Below are 22,491 nucleotides of genomic sequence, written 5' to 3'. Positions count from 1 at the left end.
GTTACTCCTTTTGAGTTTAATCGAAGCTTAATGCAGTTCTTGGTTTCAATAGCCATTTACTTTGGACATGTCTTTATAAAGTCCCCCCAAAAATGCCATCAGAACTAAAAACAGATTGCACAAACCTAAATTAGTTCACCAAAAATAGAGAATTTTCACATGTAAAAGATACAAATAAAACAAACATATAACATATCTCATTTGTTGTATTGACTCAGGAGGAATAAAGATGACAAACCTCTCACAACCAGGTAGAATGCCCCATGTGCGCCAGCTAATGTTTCCCCAAGGCAACAATAGGGCTTGTGGAACAAAATATAAGTTCCTCCTCACATTTGAATGCACCCGTAACCAAACAAATGAACACCAACACTAATTCACTGAAAGCTACCACACATAACTTAATGTTTCATGTTAAATAACATGTATCTACTGCCACCTTGAACCAAACAACAAAACAATGAACTAGGTGTACTACAGTTGCCTTGACGGCAGCTAATGGCTGTAACAATTCTATTAATAAGAAAGAAACAGCTGAACACATGAACGTGGGGAAGAAGTTCTTTCTATGCAACAAAAGACGAGATCGTAACATTCTCTGCATGCCTGTCTCCATCAAAAAGAGGCTTTGTCTTATTTCGTCGACCTGAGAAGGGGAGTAGGTTGTTTGACTGACTGATGCTCACCCACAGCTTACATAACCGTAATACTCCTCAGCTTTATTCTAATATCAAGCCCGGCCCATCCATTTCTCAGCCTATCGCGTTAGTTTTAACGACATTCTCCCCTGTCCCACTCCAGGCCTTCGTGAAGTGCCACTTCGATTACGACCCCACTCACGACAACCTGATTCCCTGCAAGGAGGCGGGCCTCAGCTTCACCAGTGGAGACATTCTGCAGATCTTTAACCAGGAAGACCTGAACTGGTGGCAGGTGCGTCCAGCTTTCAGACACACATCTCTGACCACTTTTTTCTTTGTTCCCCTGTTAAGCTCAAGCTGTTTGTGTTTCCCTTCCAGGCGTGCCACATAGAGGGAGGCAGCGCGGGCCTCATTCCGAGCCAGCTTCTGGAGGAGAAGAGGAAAGCGTTTGTGAAGAGGGACATGGAGCTCGCCACCACAGGTAGTCCCTCACTTTTACCCACATTCCCCATCAGACATCTGTTCCTCTCTGTATCGTGCACGTATTTCTTCTAATCTCGCTCTCCCACCGTCCACCAATAACCGCAAAAAAGGTCAGAAAGATGCATTCTGGGGCAGTATTATGTGTTTTCCAGGCACATAGTGCGATTTCATAGCAGAATCAAGAAGCGATGTTAATTTGACTTGTTAAAAATGCTGTATTTATCAATGTATTGGGCCTCTTTAAAAACTCCTGCTCTTTCTGAAACTGGCTCCTCTATTAACCCTTTTACAATGTTTTACCAGCGTTACACTGAGTAGCTCCTATAATGACCTCAGCAGATGAGCAGTTCCACCATGTGTTTGCTAATTGCGGCTGGCTAGTCTGAAGGGGTAGGGCTACTCTGTGAGTTGGAAAGTTGAAAACTAGAACTTTGTCCTGGTAATGGGAAAAGAATTTCTCAAACATGCATCAAGGAATCAAGGCAACACTCCAGGTTTGTTTTTGATGAAGGAATAACATTATAACATGATGTGAACCTCGAAAAAGTTGATTTTACATGACTCTGCCGCTTTAAGCAGCAGGGTCTGACATTCACAAACCATGCTCATCAAGACGGAGTATTGATTCAGGAGAGTCAATATGAGCTCCGTAAACAAAACACCGATCGATACAGATCTCTGTACACATGAAACATGTAGGTGGGGGGAGGGTTAGTCTTGTGGGCTTAGATTCGCAGTAGAAAAGGTCTTGAGTGGCGAACAAAGCAGGCGCTGAGTCATAGCAGGCCCTGCGTCCTTCACCTAGACATACTGTCCTCTGAGCCAGAGGACACATCTGTCTGCCAGCACGCTCTCTTCTTGTTGTGCTGAGAGCACAGTCAGAATTCCAATGTTGAAGCAGCGAACCTGGTCATTAATTTGCTGGTTCAGCTGTTAAAACGCAGAATTAAAGCCAGATTTAACACTGAGATCGTGTTTCCTTGACCAGATAGTCTGCTACACTGAGCAGAAGGTTAACAGCTTGCCAAGTCACAGGTGCTTCCTGGCACTGAGCAGAACACGCTGTCTGATTAGTCCTGGTGCACAGCGCCATCTAGTGGTGCCGTCTGCTTAATTGTAAGCAAATTCTCTTTTTATTACGCAAAAAGAGAGATGAGCCAGTTAGGATGAGCAGAAAACAAAACAGAGATCCAAAAAATCCATTGTTCTTTAACTTAAAGTTAATTTTATTTCATGCTTTGGTGGATTATTATATTTTGTAAAGTATATTTAAACTTGCACATTTGCTAAGAAGATTTACTAAAAGAAAAAAAAAACATTTAGAATTTAAGAGGAAAAAAAACAAAGTCAAAACTAAACAAATGTATATTTGTTTAGATATTTTATAGAAAATATCTCTGGTACAACCTGAAGAAAACAAATAGAGTAAATAAATTTGTACTTTTAATAAAATTAATTGTTGTTATTTTATCGTCTCATTTTTGCATTTTTGAAAATGTTCTGTAACCATGGAGGTGTGACGTACTACGCAGGTGTGAAAGCGCAGAACGTACGGCTGAACCCACGAACCGACAAATAACAGCATTAACAATGGCGGATAGCATTGTGCTGTGTTGTGTTACATTAACATAATGTTGTTAACATTAACATAATTTTTGATAAGAAATAAATATATTCCATATCATGAATGAAGTGGACATTCAGAGATGTTACTGAGGTGGAGGCTAATGAAGTGGAAGCTAATGGTCAAAGACACAAACTCATTCGATGACAGCGCCATCTAGTGGCTTGTTATGACAGCTGCATCTTTTTGGCGGTGCTGTCTAAACATTTTCCCAGTCAACACCCGAAAAATATTGATCGTTTCCAGGCATGTGACCAATAAAAAAAAAAAAAACCTTTTTAAAAACAGAAATGTGGGCTTAATAAAAAATATGTTTGATACCTGCTTAAAGGTTATTCATTTCAAAAGGTACTTTTAATCTGACAAAGAGTCTCATGTGAATTCTTATTCTAATTTATTGAATATGACTCAGTACCATAAATTTAGCTTACAGATGACTGCAGATTAAATTTATTTTATGTTTTCTCTCTGTTTCAGGTCCCTTGTGTGGAGGAATGGGTGGTAAGAAGAAAAAAAAGATGATGTATTTAACCACCAAGAATGCAGGTAAATGGATCTCGACATTTTGTTTCAGATGTGAATGAAACAATTACTTACAGTTTGTCATTGTTTATTCTTTGTTCTGTTTCTTATTTGTTTGTCTTTTTTTGTGTCTTTTGTTTTCAGAATTTGATCGACATGAACTGCGGATCTATGAAGAGGTTGCCAAAGTCCCTCCCTTCAGGAGGAAGACGCTGGTTCTGATTGGAGCACAGGGAGTCGGGCGACGCAATCTGAAGAACAAGCTGCTGGTGTCGGACCCTCAGCGCTACGGGACCACCATACCCTGTGAGTGACTGGAAAAGACAGTTTTTGGTCACTATTCGTTTCACATGTTCTCAATTTGTCAGTTTCTGGAGATTGTTGACCATTCCTCTGTAAAAAACAGCTCAAGATTGAACAGAGAGCAGTAGAATACATGGCTGTGCCATTACTGAACAGAAACAAAACTGAAGTTATTGTCTTTCTACATAAAGAGGAACAATCTAGAGTCAACGCACAGCTTCAGTTACTACAACTGGAAAGTGGAGATCAGGTCTGGAATATTGGTGGAGTGATGAACTCAGGCCTGAACCTTCAGAGCCACATAAAGACATTAACAAAGTCAGCCTTGTATCACCTGAAAATAAACTCATCCATGCATTTATCTTTAGACACATCAATCACTGCAACAGTGTCTTCACAGGATTGCCTAAAACCTCAGACAGCTGATTGACAGACACCTGTCTCTGTGTTTGAATGCATCTCCATCGCTCAGTCACCTCCAGGAAGCCGAAGGTGGACGAGCGAGACGGTCAGATGTACGGCTTCATGTCGCGGAGCGAGATGGAGTGCGACATCAAAAGCGGCCGTTTCCTGGAGCACGGCGAGTACGACGGCAACCTGTACGGCACGAAGATCAACTCCATACACGAGGTGATAGAAACGGGGAAGATCTGCATCCTGGACGTCAACCCACAGGTGCAGTTTGTTACTCTGTTTTTATACCTGTCAATACTCACCCACTGACCAAACACATCTTTAAGATTTACCTGAAATAAATAACTACAATCAGATGGAAAAAGACGCGGCAGATGTTATTAATGGTAGACTAAGATTCTGATGTTTGGAGCGAGTGCTGCACCAATTGCAGTTTTCAGGCTGATCACTAATCTTTAGAAAGCCTGATCTGATACTAATTGTTTTTTATTTTTTGTTACTGACACTGCAACGTGTCGTGGCTAAAATCTCCAAGTAGAGGTCTGAAAACTTGCCAAATTTAATCAACAAAATTGCTAAGTTTTGACTACCTTTAACCAACTCTATTGTTATCTTTGTGGAAGTAGCTCTGCCAATCACCCAAAATGTATTAAATCAGGGCAGATCGATCAGACAGTCAGTCGGTCTGTGTACCCCTACTTTTGGAGCTTTTTGAGTTTCTGTTCTCTGTTGGTTTGAATTTATCTTCACTGTACCTGTTTTTCCTCTGAAGGCCTTGAAAGTGCTGCGGACGTCTGAATTCCTGCCTTACGTTGTGTTCATTGAAGCCCCGGACTTTGAAGTCCTCAAAGCGATGAACAGGTCAGCCATTGACTCAGGAGTCGTCACAAAGCAGATGACGGTGAGTGTTTGGATCGTAAGACTTATTTCTCAATTGATCCATTATTCTTAATGATTATTTTTCCTCTGAAAAAAAGTTACTTAATTTAATTTATTTATTTTATTTTATGGAAAAAAAATAACAGTTTGATACTTACTTACTTTTAATCATTTTTTGTAGTTTATAGTATCAGTCATAACTATAAAGTGCCGCTTAAAGGATGTCAAAAAATAAATATCATCAGGGTTAACCTGAGCCTCCAGAGCGTCACTTATCATCATCTAACCTGAACTGCACTGAAAAAACTGAATAGTTGATTCAACTTAAAGAAAGTATTGAAATTGGTGACAAGTAATTAAATAAAAAGTTCTTCCAATTTAAATCAATGTAAGTCTAACTTAGACCAGTGTTTCTCAAAGTGGCTCCAATGAGTGCTAAGGAAAATCAATGGCACTCCTGGATTGGATGCATGTCAAGTAGCACTTCAACTCACCTTATTCAGTAAAAAGCCCAAAAACGTAAAATTTGGCAAATGATTTGGAGTTGTATTTCACAAAGTGACATGATAAATGAATCCAAGTGAATGTAAATCTGGCACAAGTCTAAAAGCGCTGTTGTCCTGTCCAATGTGCCGGTCCCAGGACTCTGAACTAAAGAGGACAGTGGACGAGAGCGAGCGCATAAAGAGGGCCTATGGACATTACTTTGATCTTTGCATCGTGAACGACGGTTTGGAGGCGGCCTTCCGCAGCCTCCGGGTGGCGCTGGAGAAGCTCTCCATGGAGCATCAGTGGGTGCCGGTCAGCTGGGTGTTCTGAGCACCACCTGCAAAGAGTCGGAGGACGCTTCGTCACCGACGCCGATGGAGCCGCATGGCGGACGTCGGCACAGGCGACCAGCCTCACGTAGAAGCATTTTTTTGTACAAACTAAGTGTTCCTCTGTTGAGCCTAATGTCAAGTTGTGATTAATTTATCAAAACTGGTTGTTTGTTGAGGAGGCTTTAGAGACGACCGGGAGTTGTAGTGTGATCGTTTAAATGTGGATGATAAACAGTTTGAGGGACAGTTTTAGCCTTCACAAATCTTAAATACTTTATGTAGTGTAAATGTTTACATTGGTTCTGTAGGAAGGATTGAAGAAAGATACCAAATGTCACATTTGTGTTGAAAACTTAATATTTTTGCCATTTGATCACACGGTAGGATTGTACGTGTTCAGAAATGTGCTAAAAAATGGCAATAGTTACTGAAATAAACATGCAATACACTTAATGAGACACCAGAAAGGAAACACACACATTTCTGCTTTGGGAAGCAGTGGAGGATGTTCATGTTGAGACGTTTTTCATTCATCTTCTTTCCTTTTTGAATGTTGATTTCTGTACGTTTGTCCTGACAGTTAGAAGATACAGCAGATGTTTGAGTTTAATCCGTAGCACCAGTAACAATCAAATCTTCAGTAGCCTAGACCTGTTGTGTGCGTTGTTTAACGAAGGGAAAACATTCAATCTTAGCGTTTACTTCTTGGAGTCCTGATGGAAGATTTTTTTTGTTTTTGTTACTTTTATGTAAAACTGGTTACCAGTGTCTTCAAATTCATGTTTACTTTTGCCTTAATATGGTTCAAAAGCCAAGGAAACTATTTTTTCATTGTGGAACTTTTCATTTCTATCATTGCACATGTTCCTTAGGAAACAACACATAACTCTGTCAGCTTATTTATTGTTCATTTAATCTTTCTTTCAGCCTGTAAGTACTGTATTGTAATAAAGAGTGTATAGAATATCAAAGAAACACCTGGTGCTCTGATGATTCGGCTGGTGTGCAGTACTCTTTATTCTGATCTTCATATCAAAAGTTTATTAAAAATGCAGTTTGTTAAAAAGTGTTGCACTCTTTTTAAGTAATTTTGATATGCATATATGCAAAAGTGTTCATATTTTTTCTTTTAAAAAAAATATATTTTCCATCTCACTTGAATCTAAAACTTTGGTTTATTTACAGCTTTATATAACGCTCCGACACAAATGATGTGAAATGATAAATGTTTTTTAAACTAAAACAAAAATAAAATTAAACTTGGAAAGTGTAGCACGCTTTTGTATTGAGCTGTAAGTCAATACTTTGACTTATTCCTGTGGGTTTTATTTTGGGGTATCAGAGTAAAGGGAGTTGAATCAGATTTTTTTTTCAGTAGTAGAATATTTTGAAAACCCACTGAATGTATTTTTTCCTAATATTTCAAATAAACTCTTATTGTTCAGCTGAAGGATGCTCTCCGTGAGCGGTGCTGGTTGCGGGGTAAGGCAGGTGCGGTCAGCTGTTGATGTTCCAGGGGAGTCAACCAATGAGAAGCAAGGGGCGGGGCTATTGGATACATGTGGTATGGAGGCGGGGCCAGTTTGGGGTCAACCTGCATGAGAAAAACGTAAAGGGTCACTTTATATCAACCATTCATTCATCCAACTGCACTCACAAGTTCTCCACAACAGGTTGCTAGGCAACGGAGGGCTAAGTGTGTTTTCCCAGACTAACGTCAATGTGTTACAAGAGGAAGCTGAAATTAAAGCCACAACTTCCAGATCGCAACTTCCACTGAGACGCAGTCGCTCACCGTTAGGGGGCGCTGTCGCTAAAGTTACACAGTCAAATTTACAGAAATAATCTGGGTTATAAAAGAAAAGAGAATTATTTTTCAGTCTTATTCTCACTATTATTCATTCATTTAAGAAATAAAATATTGAACTCGGAAGCTAAATATTTATTTTACAAAGTAAACATTTAGCTCCAAAATATGTTGTTTAGCAATCTAAATATTTACTTTGAGGCTAAATGTTTAGTTTACTAAGAAAAGATTTAGTTTGCAAACTGAATATTTAGCTCAAATATATTTTGTTACCACACTAAATAGTTGGTTTGAAATTGTGACATTTATAGGTGCATAAATGACGTGGTGAAAATATGAATCCCACGTTTTTTCTCTTATGACTGACTGAATTATTGCTGTTAATTTGTGACTTGGTGAAAACCGCCACATAGAAGATTCCTTCAGGTTTAAGGCTGGATTCACTCTAATTGTTTTTGGCAAATACAATTCCTGTGTATTTCATTATTCAGATTTACAGTACAGAGCAACAGTTTGGACACACTTTCTAATTGAACTCAATTAGAAAGTGTGTCCAAACCTTTGCTCTGTACTGTACATGTGTTTAGTATTTTTTTGTTGTTCTCAAACACAGGTGTATATTGGTAGGAAAGTTAATATTGGGCTAATTTGATGTAACCGTTGACATTGGAGGCAACTTATCCGTCCTCACCAGTGAGTATGGAGGCGGGTGTTCCATGGTGCTGTAGTGTGGAGTACGTCGGCCGAACTCTGTGTCCACTTCCTGGTCCTCTGGTCTGCATATTGCTTGGACTTGCACCGTTACCGTGGCGTCGCGCTGTTCTCTCCTCTTCTTGAAGTGATGATAGAAGCAGAGGAGGACGGCCGCAATGGAGATCACTGCCACCGGCAATCTGGGAACAAATAGTTTATTTTCACACAGAAACTCTGGAGCTCCGACGGACTCCATCTTGAATTCATTGTTAACTCACATTATTCGAAACATCTTTCAGTCACAGCTGGACTTAAGTCGACCTGCTGGCATCAGTGAGAGACGAAGCGCATGATTTCACCAACCTGCTGGGCAAAACGAGAGCTTTTACTATTTTTGAACAGATTGGTGCAATTTGTAGCCAAATTAGGAAACAATGTCCTTTACATCCCAGTTGACACTGACACACCCCAGTCAAATGATTATCAATCAATCAAAATCAATCAAATTTTATTTGTATAGCACATTTCAGCAGCAAGGCATTTCAAAGGGCTTTACATCAAATCAAACACAAAAACACATCAAGTCAGATTCCATCAATAAATTTGCAATTGATTACGTTTCAAATACAACTCTAAACAAGTGGGTTTTTAGTTGAGATTTAAAGGAAGTCAGTGTTTCAGCTGTTTTACAGTTTTCTGGAAGTTTGTTCCAGATTTGTGGTGCATAGATACTGAATGCTGCTTCTCCTCGTTTGGTTCTGGTTCTGGTTCTTATGACCTAAAGTGACCCGGCATCAATTCCCTCACATGAACTGTCAGATGCTAACCGATAATAGAACATAGAACAGACCAGCAGTATCTGAGATCCAAGATTTCTAACATTCCTTAGGCAACAAGCGAAGCTCAGTCTCAGATCTATTATCTCATCAGACATGTAATAATTAGACTTTGGTCGTTTCAGAGGCTGGTCTTACCTTGTTTGAGAATCCCAAACATCCAGAAGTTTTCCAGAGCTGCTGTCAAATGATAATGTGTCACATGAAGGAGGCAGAGTGAGCAACGTTTACAGCATCGCTGTCATGCCACAGAGGGGTGTGTTCACTCTTTGTCATACTTATTGTGCAGAGCTGCTTTCAAACCCCTGGCACTTTTACACATTTTGGCACAACCACATAATTCAACATGTTTTTGGGGATTCTGTGTGCAGTGGAGTAATTATTTTATATAAACAATATAAAGTAATTTTTAGAGAAGTGTCTAAAAAGCACGATTTCTATTTGCATTTAGCATGATGCCAGGTTACGTTTTTTTCTTCTTTGGGGTAGCTTTCCATATTTTGCATTTATTTAAGAAAGCAAATAACCAGTAAGACGACAAGAAAACACCTGCAAACATAACCGAGAACAAAATCTCACTAATTTTCTGTTTGAAAAGGAGTAGCAAGAAGTGAAGAATAATTTAATCCTGACATATTTAATGCAATATATATCATCTACATAATCAATAATTATCAGAAATTTGTAATTGAAAAACATGTTATACAATTTGCTATGTTAAAAAAAAAAACCTACAAATAAATTCTGTTACATAAAACAAAATGATTGCAAACTGACTCTTAACAGGACGAGAAAATTTAGACACATAATAATAATAATAATAATAATAATAATAATAATAATAATAATAATAATAATAATAATAATAATAATGACTTTTGAATAACCAATGAGCATCAGAATAATATAAACAACTCAGCTGTTCATAATCTAAGAAAAACTTCACATCCAGAGTGATTTTTTTTGGCCTTTCTTCTTTGCTCCAGCTCAGTGAAGTTCCACCATGATGCTGCCACCACCGTGCCTCACTGTGTCGTGTGTTCAGATTTCCCAGCTTGGTTTCATTTTGGACTCCTCAGAGAGTCTTCCTTAACATCTCAGTCTGCTGAAAGCAGCGACTTTTCTCTCTCCGTTCCTCCATGATGTCCAGATCAGTGGAGCGTCAGCAGCTCCTCCAGTTACTGTCAATTCATTCAACTGGTTTCACTGGGTTTCATTTGGGTGTATTAGAACAACAGAAGATAAATTCAAATTCACTTCGGATTTAAATTTTTTTTTTTTTTATTATTGGTAAAAAGTTTTCAAAACATAAAGTAGGACTTTACAAAACAAAGTCAGTTCTTTGCATTGTCACATAAAATCTTTATAAAATACACAGAAGTTTGTTCTGGGATAAACAAAACTGTCAACACATCTGGACATATTAAAACACATGATGTCTAGAGGAATCAGCAAGTAGAGAGAGAATGTATCAGCCTGATGGAGTGAGAAACTTTAACTACGCTCCACTCAGATAAGCATAATTCTGATGTAAAGGCTCTAAAAACAAATAACCTGAACTTGAGATAATTTATGCATATTTCTTTTTCACTTTTTGATCACCTAAACAAATTAATTTTTTTCTTGAGAAAGAGTTCTGGTAGTGTCATGCTGAGGGAATCGGTTTCTCCAGCCTGAACAGGGCAGCTGGGCAGAGATGAGATAAATGAAGTTAGATCGAAGAAAGTTCTGGAAGAAAACCTGCAGAGACCGAGTTCAACTTCCATCAGTAGAAGAGCCCCAACATATTTTTACAATGGTCCAGTCAAAGGCCAGCGCTAAATGAAATTGAGAAGCTGCATTAAAATATAGAAGCTTGCTCTTTTGCAGACACTCTTCATAAAATCTGTTTAAATCATTTCAGCCATTTTATAAGAGTCGGCAAACTGTTCAGTTTGTCGTCGTGCAAATCTGGTAGAGACAAACCTGGAGACAGACTGACCCACTCAGCTGATTTCTGTCTGCAAAAATGGTTTTAAAACATATTCATTTTCATTCAGTTTACACATAACACTGCACATGGATTTTTATGGCAGTAACATAGCAAAATATCCTAAAATTACTGAACAAAAGTATTGTTCTAAAAAAAAAAAATTCTAAAAAACCCCTCAAATCTGAAACGTAAAAAAACCCAAATTTTCTCTAAGCGGCTGAATTTAATCCATTTTCTCACAGATTAAATCAATTTAACTTCAAACCAACAGACTTTAAAAGTTCCCCTTCATATTTTTCTGCATCTAGATCTTTATTTGTTCAGTACTGTGTAACTGACGCTGTCAGGTACAGTAAATACACTTAATTATAGAGGTTTTAAATATGACTTGCAGCAGACGGCTCACACCCTCAGTGGCCTGTTTAAAGACGCAGAGCACACTGAGGTCAAAGCTGCCAGTGTTAGAGACTTAGAATCACGTTGACCAGACAGGAAAGTGACCGCTGCCGGGGCTGAGCCGCAGACCGCTGCAGTTTGAAGTAACCCTCATTATGATGAGGCACGGACGTTATGGGAAAGAGGAAAAAGTGATGGAAGAGCTGATGACAGGAAGTCAGGAATCCCTGTTTCAGCTTGTTTTGAAGGAATGCGGTGGAGGCGCTGTCGGGACACGCTGGCTCGATCCCCGCCGCTCACCTTCTGTACGCACAGAATGCTGAAGGAGGGATTTTCTAAACCAGAAAATGTCACTTCGGGCTAGCGCTTTGGTATTAATCACAGATGAAACAGCTCAGGGTTCAAACACCTGCACACACACACACACACACACACACACACACACACACACACACACACACACACACACACACACAAACACTTTGCTTTAGTTCTGCTTCAAAGTTAGCAAAACCCTGAGTGACACAATCTACCATCTAGAAGAGAGGTGGTGGGGGAGGGGGTGGTGGTAGACTGGTGCTGCTGCTAGCAGGAGGTGGAGGGGGTGGTGGTGGTACACCACTGGCTGGAGGAGGAGGAGGAGGAGGAGGAGGAAGAGGAGGTAGACCGGTGCTGTTGCCAGCAGAAGGTGGAGGGGGTGGTGGTGGTACACCACTGGCTGGAGGTGCAGGAGGAGGAGGAGGTGGAGGAGGAGGAGGTAGACCGGTGCTGTTGCCAGCAGAAGGTGGAGGGGGTGGCAGTAAGCTGTTGTCCGACATGCCGATGGCCGGTGGAGGAGGTGATGGGGGGAGATTGAAGGGCGATGGAAAGGAGGATGGAGGAGGGAGGTCAGTGTCCATTGAGGAAGGAGGAGAAGGCAGGTTTGTGGCAGCAGCAGGTGGAGGAGGGGGAGGCAGGCTGTTCACTGTGGGCTTAGTGGGTACAGAGGGTAAAGGTACGGCGATGCCGTAGGCCGACCTGTTGAGGCAAAACAACAGGACAGCAGTCAGGACTTCTACATCAGGTTCAGTTAAATCAGATGTTATCAAAAATATATCTCTATATCACTTCAATACAGTAGCAAAAGACACTGTAACTCTGTAGGGATCCACAGCTTAGATGGAATATTTTAGTCAAGCATTCCTTTAATCTGGCTTTTACCTTGATCCAAAACCATTTCTAGGTATATCAATTTTACTTAAAAGACATCTAGTTATTAAACAAGGTCTACTAACCTGTCTAATTTATTCTCAGTATATGCATAGCTGTTCTGTGACAACCTCAGAGGTTCAGAGAACATTAGTGATCACACAGAATCCACACGACCGAGGAACACGGCAGACAGATCAGAAAGAAATGGCCAAGTTAGGAGTTTTCTGCAAGCCATGTAGGGAACACAGCAAAAAGGCACTACTGTCAGATAAAAGGGAATTTGGACTTTATGACTTATATTTAAAACGATTTTGTGTGATGACAGTCTACCACCTCACATTGCTCTGATCACATCACAATGGTGAACAGCCCGGTGTGTCTGAGACCAAGACCAAACCCAAGACCACATCATCCAGAGTCAAGACCAAGACCAAGACAACACCTGCCAACATCAATCTGATCTTCCAAGATCAAGAATTCACCTTCTAAAACCAAGACCAAGACGATGGCCGTATCTTTCAAGACCATGACTAGACCCTCAAAGAGTAAGACAAAGCCGGGAACTTCCAAGACCAAGAAGAATGGGCAAAGATTTAAGTTTCTAGATGGGCAAACCTAGTAGAGAAACACCTCAAATTGTCTATAAAATGAATGTTGAAAAACTTCATTTTTGTTTCCCTTCACAACTTTGCACTACCTATCAGACAAGAGTCCAATGAAAAGCTTAAAAGTTTGTTGTGTGATGAAATGTACAAAGTACAGTATGGCTGGTCTCTGTACTGCGGAGAGATGAGATTTATGTCTACATACACCGAGTGTTCTTCAGCTTGCTCCATCTGTGTGTTCTTGATGGCCTGCTGCTCTTTGACCTGCAGGTTGGGGATTTGGGAGTTTGGTGGGTAGAAGGTCAATGAAAGTCTACAAACTATGAAAAAGATAATATAGTTCTCAAACTGAAGTGTACTTCACCTGGAAATAGTGTCCAACGGTGTCCAAATTGGTGTATGATATCGGAGTTCTCAGGTAACCCATCTCCTGCTCGATGCCTGAAGGGGGCGGGGCCATGGGTTTGGATCGGGTCTTGTCTTTGGGTGTGGTCAAGGCACCAATCTCACTCCTTACCACTTTCTCAAAGTGGATCGCAGCAGCCTGGATCAGAACACAGTCAACTAAATTACAAATAGCCACAATCTGCCATGACTAAATGAGGGAGTCTGACCTGGAACAAGACAAGATGATGAATAAAAATACATTTTACCTTCATTTACATGTTTCAGTTAAAAACACTGAATGGCTGAATTACTATTACTTAAAACAGAAAAGAAACAATTAGTCCTACTGCAACAGCAATATTGATTATTACACTGACATCATTTATTCATTCCTATTTTGATTGGATACACAGATCTAAGCAAAAATATAAAGCAATCAGCTTCATTTGATAGGTTTTATTTAATCTATGTATGGAATACTATTCCTTATAAAGAGAGAGAGAGCAAAACTAGTGTAGCACATTGATTAAATTACATTATCTGTATGAAGTTCAGTTATTTCAGTAACTTAATAAAGACCTAACCTTATATAAATAGATTTATTAAACACTAAATAGCATTTATGATTATGAAAACTTCTTAGAAAAATAGAGTACTAAAAACAATGCAAAATATATTTTTGATAAACATATTATAGCCTACACATGAGTACTTACTTGAAAGTTGTCCATCAGTCACAGACACTTTTGTGCACTATTTTCTACCTTCTTCTACTATATAAATCACTTTTAAAACTTATATATATACATATATATATATATATATATATATATATATATATATATATATATATATATATATATATATATATATATATATATATATATATATATATATATATATATATATATAGTATCAGTAGTACATAACCACTGAAGGTAAGAGCTACTTGATTGTGCAACAAAATGGCACAATGTGGCTTCAAACTACATAATACTGACCCTTTAAGACCACTATGTTCTCCTCCATGTCACGCTGCACTGATGTAGTAATTCATGCAAAAAGAACCCCAAGCAACTATACAGTATACAGTCCAGTACATAGACAAAGACCTACATGTATCAAAATGTTGTTGTTTTATAATCTTCCGTGACACTGAAGTCTCAGTTTAAAATAAAATTAATGCAATAACCTTTTTGAGGATTTTCCAATTTACAGCTGTCTTCAGTGGGTATGGTTTGAGAGTTTGGGGGGTGACGGGGTGTGTGTTCCTGTCTCACCAGTGACAGCAGGTTGACGGAAGACTCCATGTCTTTGATCTGCATGGCCTGGGAGTCCAGCAGCCTGAGCACGGTGCTGGCCACGCTGTTGATCTGGTAGGCGACACTGGCTAAAGCCTGGGTGGTCAGAGCCTTGGTCTCCTCCACAGCTTTGGTCGGATCATCCGCCTGTGGAAACATTATCACACACACACACACACACACACACACACACACACACACACACACACACACACACACACACACACACACACACACACACACACACACACACACACACACACACACACACACATATCAAATCATGCCTGATTAAAAGCTGTTCGATGCTCAGATTGGTCTTCGCTCACCTGGAGGTAGTTGTTCTCGCAGTATTCTGCCACTCGGAGAAGGTTGCTGTGGTTATCAACCAGATCTTTCCTGGCAGCTGGCGCCTCTTGTAATATCTGACTTATAACTTCCGAGAAGCTCTTTGGTGCTGTCATTTCTCCCATGGCTGTTGCTTTTTAAAAAAAAGTTTACTAAATGGGAAGCCAACAGACGTTGTTTGGTGAGGATGAAAAAGTTTTGGTTTTTTTCCGGTCCATGTAGGGAGGCGTTTGTGTCGCTGGAGAACGCGGAAAATCCCTCAGGGGAGAGATTTGAGAGCAGCTGTTCTCAGGGAAGGGCAGCTCCAGGTGGACCGCACGTCACTCCGCAAAAAAACAGGAAACATCTGTCTCCTTTAACTAATATATGCGTGTGTTCTTTCATTTTACACAATGCCAATTCAAACAGCGAAACTACTTTATTATTTCCGATGCGTCTCTAAGCAACGTAAAACTCCACCAGCGATTTTCGGAAAGGCCACCAGAGGTCAGTGTTGCCAAACGAAATGGCTTCTAAATCCTGGAACTTCGAGTGACGTGAAAAACTGATTGTTTTTGTTTTGTTGATTGGGGGTTTGGAAGACATTGCTTAACTTACACTGGTTGGCCAGTAGGTGGCAGTGTAGGAAAAGACACAATCAAAGCCAACGACATTGGGCAAACGCTGCACACTACAAACGAACACCTTGTGATCCACTAGAGCAGGGGTGGGCACTCCTGGTCCTGGAGGGCCGGTGTCCTGCAACTTTTAGATCTATCTCTACTTCAACACACCTGAGTCAAATAATGAGGTCATTAGCAGGACTCTGGAGAACCTGACTGCACTTGGGAGGAGATTCAGCTGTTGGATTCAGGTGTGTTGGACCAGGGAGACTCTAAGAGTTGCAGGACACCGGCCCTCCAGGACCAGGATTGCCCACCCCTGCACTAGAGAGACCTCTAGGGATGAAAGTAAAATACTTACCCTGGTGCTGTTGGGTTAATTTGAGCCTCATTAAGTAAAATCTCCTGACCTCCCCTTCCTGAACACATACGCGCTTTTTGTTATCTCTCAGGAATTGGAAAAGGATGTAGAAGCTAATGATAATAACCACAGTCTTGTTTTTCCAGTAACACGTGACCAGATAGACTATCAGTGGTCTAATGCACACTAAAGATTAGTTGTAATTAAACCCACGTTGGATGTGCACATTTGCTCAGCACTCTGTTGTTTTATGGTCTTGTTTAGACAGCTGGATCATCCAAGCATGAAACCAGCAGCTGAGCTCAGAAATGAGATCGCCAGTTCACTTCTAATTGAAACTCACCTCACAGGAAGGTTTGGAGGAAACCTCACAATAAGGCAGAAAATACTCCATAAGCCCAGAGGTCATTCAAACTGGTTTTTGATCAGACTTTATTAAAATAACAGCTGAACGAGGCAATGTTTTCCTCTGGTATGACTGACTCAAAATCACCTGCTATTTTATGTTCTGAACATCCATTGATTGCTCACAAACAGCAGAACTGATGGATGACTTCTGCTGCTCCGTTACAATGTGGTCCAGACAAACATGGCAGACGTTGATAGGGTTAACTGCCTGCTGCATCAGACCTTCAGCGATTTAATTCGCAAAGTCTTTGGAAGCCCAAAACGGCAGAAATGGTTCCTGATGGGGCGCTTGACAGAAAACAGGTGGAAGTGAGAGGAAATAAAGCTTTCCCTTAAGCTAGAGACCATACGGAGCTGACACAACACATTACAAGTAAAAACCCAGGAAATGGCGCAGGCGTCCTCTAAGAGTAGAAGTGCCTTTTAAAATTCTTCTGCTTCCTGTGGCCTGATATTTACATCAAGCCTCTTTTGCAGCAAGGGACTTTGGAGTTAAAACAAACACTGACTGTCAAAATGCGACGCAACCATCCAGAACCTACAACAGGGACAACAACAAAAAATCAGCCGCAGCTCTGAAGAAAAAGTTGTGAGGTGTTAAACCTAAAATTTCCAACAAATTGGCTTTTTAAGATCATGTGTTACCGGTACAGAACTTAACTACTGGCAGCACTTTGGTCTGAAGGCATCTTGCATAGACAGCAAAGTAAAGCTTTTCAAATACATTTTTAGTGGCAAAAAGGGAAACAAAGAGAAATAACAAAGAGATGAGATCAAGAACAACACTATACAGATGGACATTCTGCAGGAAGTATCGGGATGGAAGGAAGGAAACTGGTGGAAAGTTCTTTTCTCTTACAAATCTTCCCTCTGGTTGCTTGGGGCCTCCGAAAAATGACTCGCCTGGAGAGGAAAACGAACTCCTACTGTCAGTTTTATTTTGCCAACTCTGAAGAATCCTGATACAATCCATGTGTTGAGTGGATTTTTTTCTCACCACAAGGGAGTGAAATTGCGGTGGAACCCACCCAAGAACGCTGCTTTGAATGCAGATCAGGACCAAAACATTGGCAAATTAAAACCAATTTTTCTGAAAATATTGAGGTCAGGACTTGGAGAGTTTAGACTTATAACCACTAAAGTCGTGCACATGTGACCATGTGTGAGGGATTTAAAGTACAACACAATTAAAGTATGAAAAACAGTAAGTGGTAATCAGTATCAAGAATAATATATAGTTTGTCACCTTTCCTAGAAAAGTTTAGATTTAGAATCTTGTAATCTTGAATCACCAAGCCGTTTGTGTGTCCATGCACGTCCCTGTGTAAGAATAAACACATACCTCTACCTTTAACTGTTTTACTGCATTATTTATGGGAGCACGATTAGCCAGTGCTGACTATGAGTTTGTGATTTCCTTCATTCGTTCTGAAAACTTAAATTTTTAACTCTTATAGATTTTCTTTCTGTAGCACTTGTTAGTGTGATACATTTCAGTAAATGTTCCTCTTTTTTTACATGTACTTCTTAAGAATATGTGTCTCAATAAATGTTCCTCTTTTGTACATGTATGTCTTACATGTGAAGAGGCTACACAAATGTAACTTTTATCTTTCCGCAGTCAAAGTGAAAAACAACCTCTAACATCACTCTTTTAACAGAATTTGACCTGGCATCGTTGTAAATGTTTTTGTTCAGTTTTTTTCTTGCTGTTGAATCAACACTGATCTTCCCACTGCTTCATGCTTTCTCCAAAATAGTAAATGTTGGATTAAATACATTTGAAACTCAAAGATTTATTTATTTTTCCTGTAACACTTGCTAGTGTGATACATGTCAGTAAAAGTTCCTCGTCTGTAATTTTATTTCTGTAGAATATCTGACAGGGACTAAACAGGCGTAGGTGACGATTCTCATATATATCTTTCAGCTTTCCCTAAAGTTGAAAGTTTTTTCCACTGCAAGCCACGCTCCAAGAGTAGCTCCAACATGGTGAATGTTTTGCTTGCTGGTCTTCAGCATGCTTTGACTGCAGTATCTGGTTTCTCTTACTTTAACCGCCCGACTTGCACCTGATCCTGATTGGCATGTCAGTCTTTTGATTCCCTCCCAGTGAAGCAGTGCTTCACAAAGTAAACTGTCTGTCAAAATGTTGATCTGTGGTTGTTTCAGAAGATGAGGAAACATGACTGAGTTCTAGACAGTACTGGCCAACTCACGCAGCTTTTTACTCGATGGCAGTCATAAAAGTCATAAAAGTATATGAATAAAATATGGATAAATGCAAACAATTCCATAATTATTTGATCCGGCGGTTATAGAAGTTTGGTAATAATACAATTCAGGGATTGTGGCACACAGGTAAGAATGAAGTTACAGAGAAATCTAGTATGTATTTAATTCAATTTTTCTAAGGCTGAGGTTTTTGTTAAGGAAAAACTAGCTAGAGCAGGATCCTCAGTGTTTTTGCATTGCGGCCATTCGATCATAGTGGCCAGTTGTCCTTTCTTGATGTGTTCGCCAAAGTGCCTCATGACCACAGAAACCTCTACAAAAGACCATGGGTGCTTTTTTGCTCTCCTAGCACTTTCCAGAGATGCTATAAGAAAGAAAAATAAATCATTATTGAAAACCAACTCCCCTTATAATGAAGAAATTCAAAAATAAAATGTGGTTGTTATATTAATTATTAATTTATGAACCTGTCCAGGTGATTGTTAAACAGAACCTTTGTGTATTGACTCTGCAAAATATATCACCTGCTAGAAAATGTTCATAGATATAAGGTCAGAAGAAATGTACATGTGACAGTTCCTAGCATTTTGGATAGCACTGAACAAATTGAAATAGTGGTCTGATTAAGTCTTTCTCCAAAATCAGTTTTTAGGCACTTTGTTAATCACTTCTTGTTTTCAACTATAATGAAACTGTACTACAACTTGACATATCCTTCAAAAATGTCTTCAGTGCTAATAGAATGATTTGTGATAATATTTTCATGGCCAATCAGAATCACCATAATAATAAGTGATTTCTTCCCCTGGATTTTATTGTGTTGGAAGAAATTGGGAAAAACAGCAAATGTGTGAAAAATGATGAAGTTACTCAGGCTGTAGATAAAGAAACTGCAGGACAGCAAATGCAACATTTCATTTACTCCACAGAATCCATTTTCTCTACAGACTGAACGCCTTTGGGTGTCACCGCGACAACGCCGGCCGTCAGTGGTCAACACATACAGGCTGGAAGAGATTGGATGTGGATGTCGACAATCACTGTCTCTCCACACTCCACAGACTTCTATTACAGGAAAAAACCCCAAATTCAATTACCATAGAGACAACAGGAAAACTGTAATGATTGTGTGCAAACACACACGCACACACCCACACGCATGTACACACACACACACACACACACATGCACACGCTGAGAAAGCAGTTAAATCTCCCCGAGAATTGCTACAAGCAATTGAGATCTCAATTTCCACTCGTCTCCAGCCACCTGCTGTGCCACGCTTCAACGCGTTTCTGTCTCGGAGCAACAGGTTTCCAGAAACATGAGGCACATCCATCCAAAGAAATATATTCCTAATAAGAAACCCGTCTTGGATTAAATCATACCTTACCTCAATAATATGCGTCACTCATCACTTTCATGATCATTTTTTTTTTATCTTGTAATCTTACACTCTCCTCTTTCTGATCACTGCATCACATGGTGCAAATGCTTTATCTGTCCAGCCAGGTCATATTCTGTCAATAAACAGTCAGATGCACATGTCAGTCATGTGTGGATGTTTTCTGTGGAACATTCAGCCTTTTACAAACTGTCTGCTACCTCTTTAAAGAGATATCAGCTCAGTTTCTCTGCAGAGCGACAGAGGCAGAGCTACAGGAAGCCATGGAGCAATGTTCCAGTGATTCAAGGCTGAGCTGCATCATGTGTTGCTGTGTCACTCTGAGGCGCCGATGACTCTCTCTTCTGTGACCAGACAAAGCATGATGGCTAATCACACCCGTTCAGCTATCTCACCAGCTAACGCTGTTGTCTTCAATTAGAAACGGCTCGGCAGCAGAGAGCCGCTGGCGTTTGATGACCTCAGCAAGAAGATTCGAATGCAATTCTTTCAGCGTTCTGCACCAAACGTTTGTGCTACGTCAACATGTTTGTATTCCAATAGATTTCAAAAGCAGCTCACGAGAAACAGCTGACAAGATAGCTGAAGTACATTCGGGATGACCAGAATTAATTTGTCGAAGCGCTACAGACAAATGAACGGGACACTTGTGCTTTCAAGATTTATCTTTGTCAATTTTTGCCAAATGTGTCAAAACCGTAACTGAAAGCTTAGCGGAATGATCTTGATCAACGAAAACAACAGATGCAGGATTGAACTGGCTCTGAAGACGGGCCAGTAAAACTTAAAGGAAGTTGCAGAGTCATTGTGATGAGGCAAATTGTGCTTTTCATGGTTACATACTTATTTAATAGAACTCTGTGGATCAAGAGAGCAAACAAACCAGAGTTTTATAAACACCATGTGAGGTCAGTGAGAACAAGATCACACGGAGGAAAACCTTCCAGTAGAATGACCTTGGACACCCAGTCAGAGCTGCATGTTTGTGTGTTAACGTGTGTATTTAAAGACCAGACAGATATTGCATCCAGACAATTTTCACAGCACTTCCTTTTTTTCACGGTGTGTTATGTTACATTGTGTTATATTCCAAAACTGAATCAAGTTAATCTCCTTCCTCAAAATTCTACACACAAACAGATTCTATTATAATTTGTTTATAATGTTATAAAACAACATTATAAACAAATCTCCTGGAATTCTGTCCTAATCTGTGTTTTCAGTTTACCACCCCAAGATAATCAGTAGTTTCCACCAGGAAAACCTCCTGGTGTCGTCCCTTAATATCAGCAGCCAGTGAAAACACAGCGCTGCCGTTTGAAACGGTGAAATCGTCATCAATACAAGCAGAAAGCAGCACTTAGTCGAGAACTGGCATCTGAACTTAAACGTCAGCTTTGTCCCGTAGACTTTTATAAGACGACATCCAAAATAAGAATAATTGCTGGATTTGGAATTACGAGGCCCATAATTAGGATCGCAAACTTCACTGATGCGTCTCCTCTGTAGCTCTACACACACACACACACACGCACACACACGCGCACACGCGCACACACACACACACACACACACACACACACACACACACACACACACACACACACACACACACACACGCACACACACACACGCCGACTCGTTGCAGGCTGATTGCTGCAACTTCCTATTAGATTTTGTCAGAGACTGATGACTGCTGTTATCTTGGCCAAAATCTCATCATCTTCCTGTTTTAATGCTTTATGTAAATTATGTAAACTTTCCTCTCTGTGGCTTTAAGTGACAACAGCTTAAGATCAAAAGCAGCTCAGTGGATTTGGCTCGTTCAGTTTTCCTAATAACTATGTAAAACACAACATTTCTCATTCCAAGGAAAATAAAGTAGAAGACCTAAAGGGATAATAATAGTGTCCATGCTGCTCTATGTTTAGTGAGCAACATGGAGAGAAATAAAGCCCGTCGTCCACTTTAGGATATATTTACATTCTTTTTGCAGATTCCAAACGTTCCGAAGCTGGAACATTACTGACAGCAACGCTTCTCCTCCAGATTTTCCCAGCTCTGATGCCCTCAGTGCTCCGTACCCACACTTTATCCTGTCCTCTTAATATTTAATAAATATACTATAATGTGACTCAATGTGAACAGCCAGCTTTTTTAATGACCTTGAAGTTAATGTCTGCTGGTCTTCAGTGATCATGTTGGCCACAGCAGATGACTTCTACATTTGAGATAAATCTAGCTGCTTTAATAATAA

General features: G+C 40.0%; 2 protein-coding genes across 4 annotated transcripts in view; one reads left to right on the top strand and one right to left on the bottom strand.

The window, feature by feature from the left end:
• mpp2b (MAGUK p55 scaffold protein 2b) overlaps positions 1-6,662 on the top strand; it is a 53,931-nt gene extending 47,269 nt beyond the window's left edge. For both annotated transcript variants that reach the window (XM_044103651.1, XM_044103650.1), the window contains 7 exons: positions 802-933; positions 1,020-1,122; positions 3,226-3,294; positions 3,415-3,576; positions 4,046-4,248; positions 4,760-4,888; positions 5,509-6,662. In XM_044103651.1, the coding sequence (XP_043959586.1) occupies positions 802-933; positions 1,020-1,122; positions 3,226-3,294; positions 3,415-3,576; positions 4,046-4,248; positions 4,760-4,888; positions 5,509-5,685 (975 nt within the window). In that variant the 3' untranslated portion in view covers positions 5,686-6,662. The remainder of the gene's footprint in view (positions 1-801; positions 934-1,019; positions 1,123-3,225; positions 3,295-3,414; positions 3,577-4,045; positions 4,249-4,759; positions 4,889-5,508) is intronic.
• A 3,246-nt stretch (positions 6,663-9,908) lies between these two features.
• On the bottom strand, positions 9,909-15,706 carry abi3b (ABI family, member 3b). Of its 2 annotated transcripts, XR_006369384.1 has the most exons (6): positions 15,205-15,699; positions 14,855-15,022; positions 13,552-13,731; positions 13,393-13,451; positions 11,868-12,408; positions 9,909-11,817 (listed from the first exon to the last, which is right to left on the bottom strand). XR_006369384.1 is itself a non-coding variant. In XM_044103648.1 (5 exons), the coding sequence occupies exons 1-5, from the start codon at positions 15,346-15,348 to the stop codon at positions 11,928-11,930; spliced, it is 1,032 nt and encodes a 343-aa protein (XP_043959583.1). In that variant the 5' UTR covers positions 15,349-15,706; the 3' UTR covers positions 9,909-11,927. The 2 variants fall into 2 exon arrangements, 1 of the variants encoding a protein (XP_043959583.1); XM_044103648.1 differs by having other exon boundaries at positions 9,909-12,408; positions 15,205-15,706.
• Positions 15,707-22,491: the final 6,785 nt, after the last annotated feature.

The sequence above is a fragment of the Gambusia affinis genome, linkage group LG20 (assembly GCF_019740435.1).
Source record: "Gambusia affinis linkage group LG20, SWU_Gaff_1.0, whole genome shotgun sequence".
NCBI classification, from domain to species: Eukaryota; Metazoa; Chordata; class Actinopteri; order Cyprinodontiformes; family Poeciliidae; genus Gambusia; species Gambusia affinis.
The sequence above is the reverse complement of the archived record's forward strand: the minus strand, read 5'-3'. Positions and strand labels throughout refer to the sequence as shown.

Excerpts from the sequence above, each read along its gene's own strand:
- abi3b (XM_044103648.1), bottom strand. The coding sequence starts at position 15,348 with ATGGGAGAAATGACAGCACCAAAGAGCTTCTCGGAAGTTATAAGTCAG. Across the intron at positions 13,732-14,854 it reads CCGTCAACCTGCTGTCACTG|GCTGCTGCGATCCACTTTGA; the intron begins GTGAGACAGGAA and ends GTTCTGATCCAG. Across the intron at positions 12,409-13,392 it reads CAAGCTGAAGAACACTCGGT|GTCGGCCTACGGCATCGCCG; the intron begins GTATGTAGACAT and ends TTGCCTCAACAG.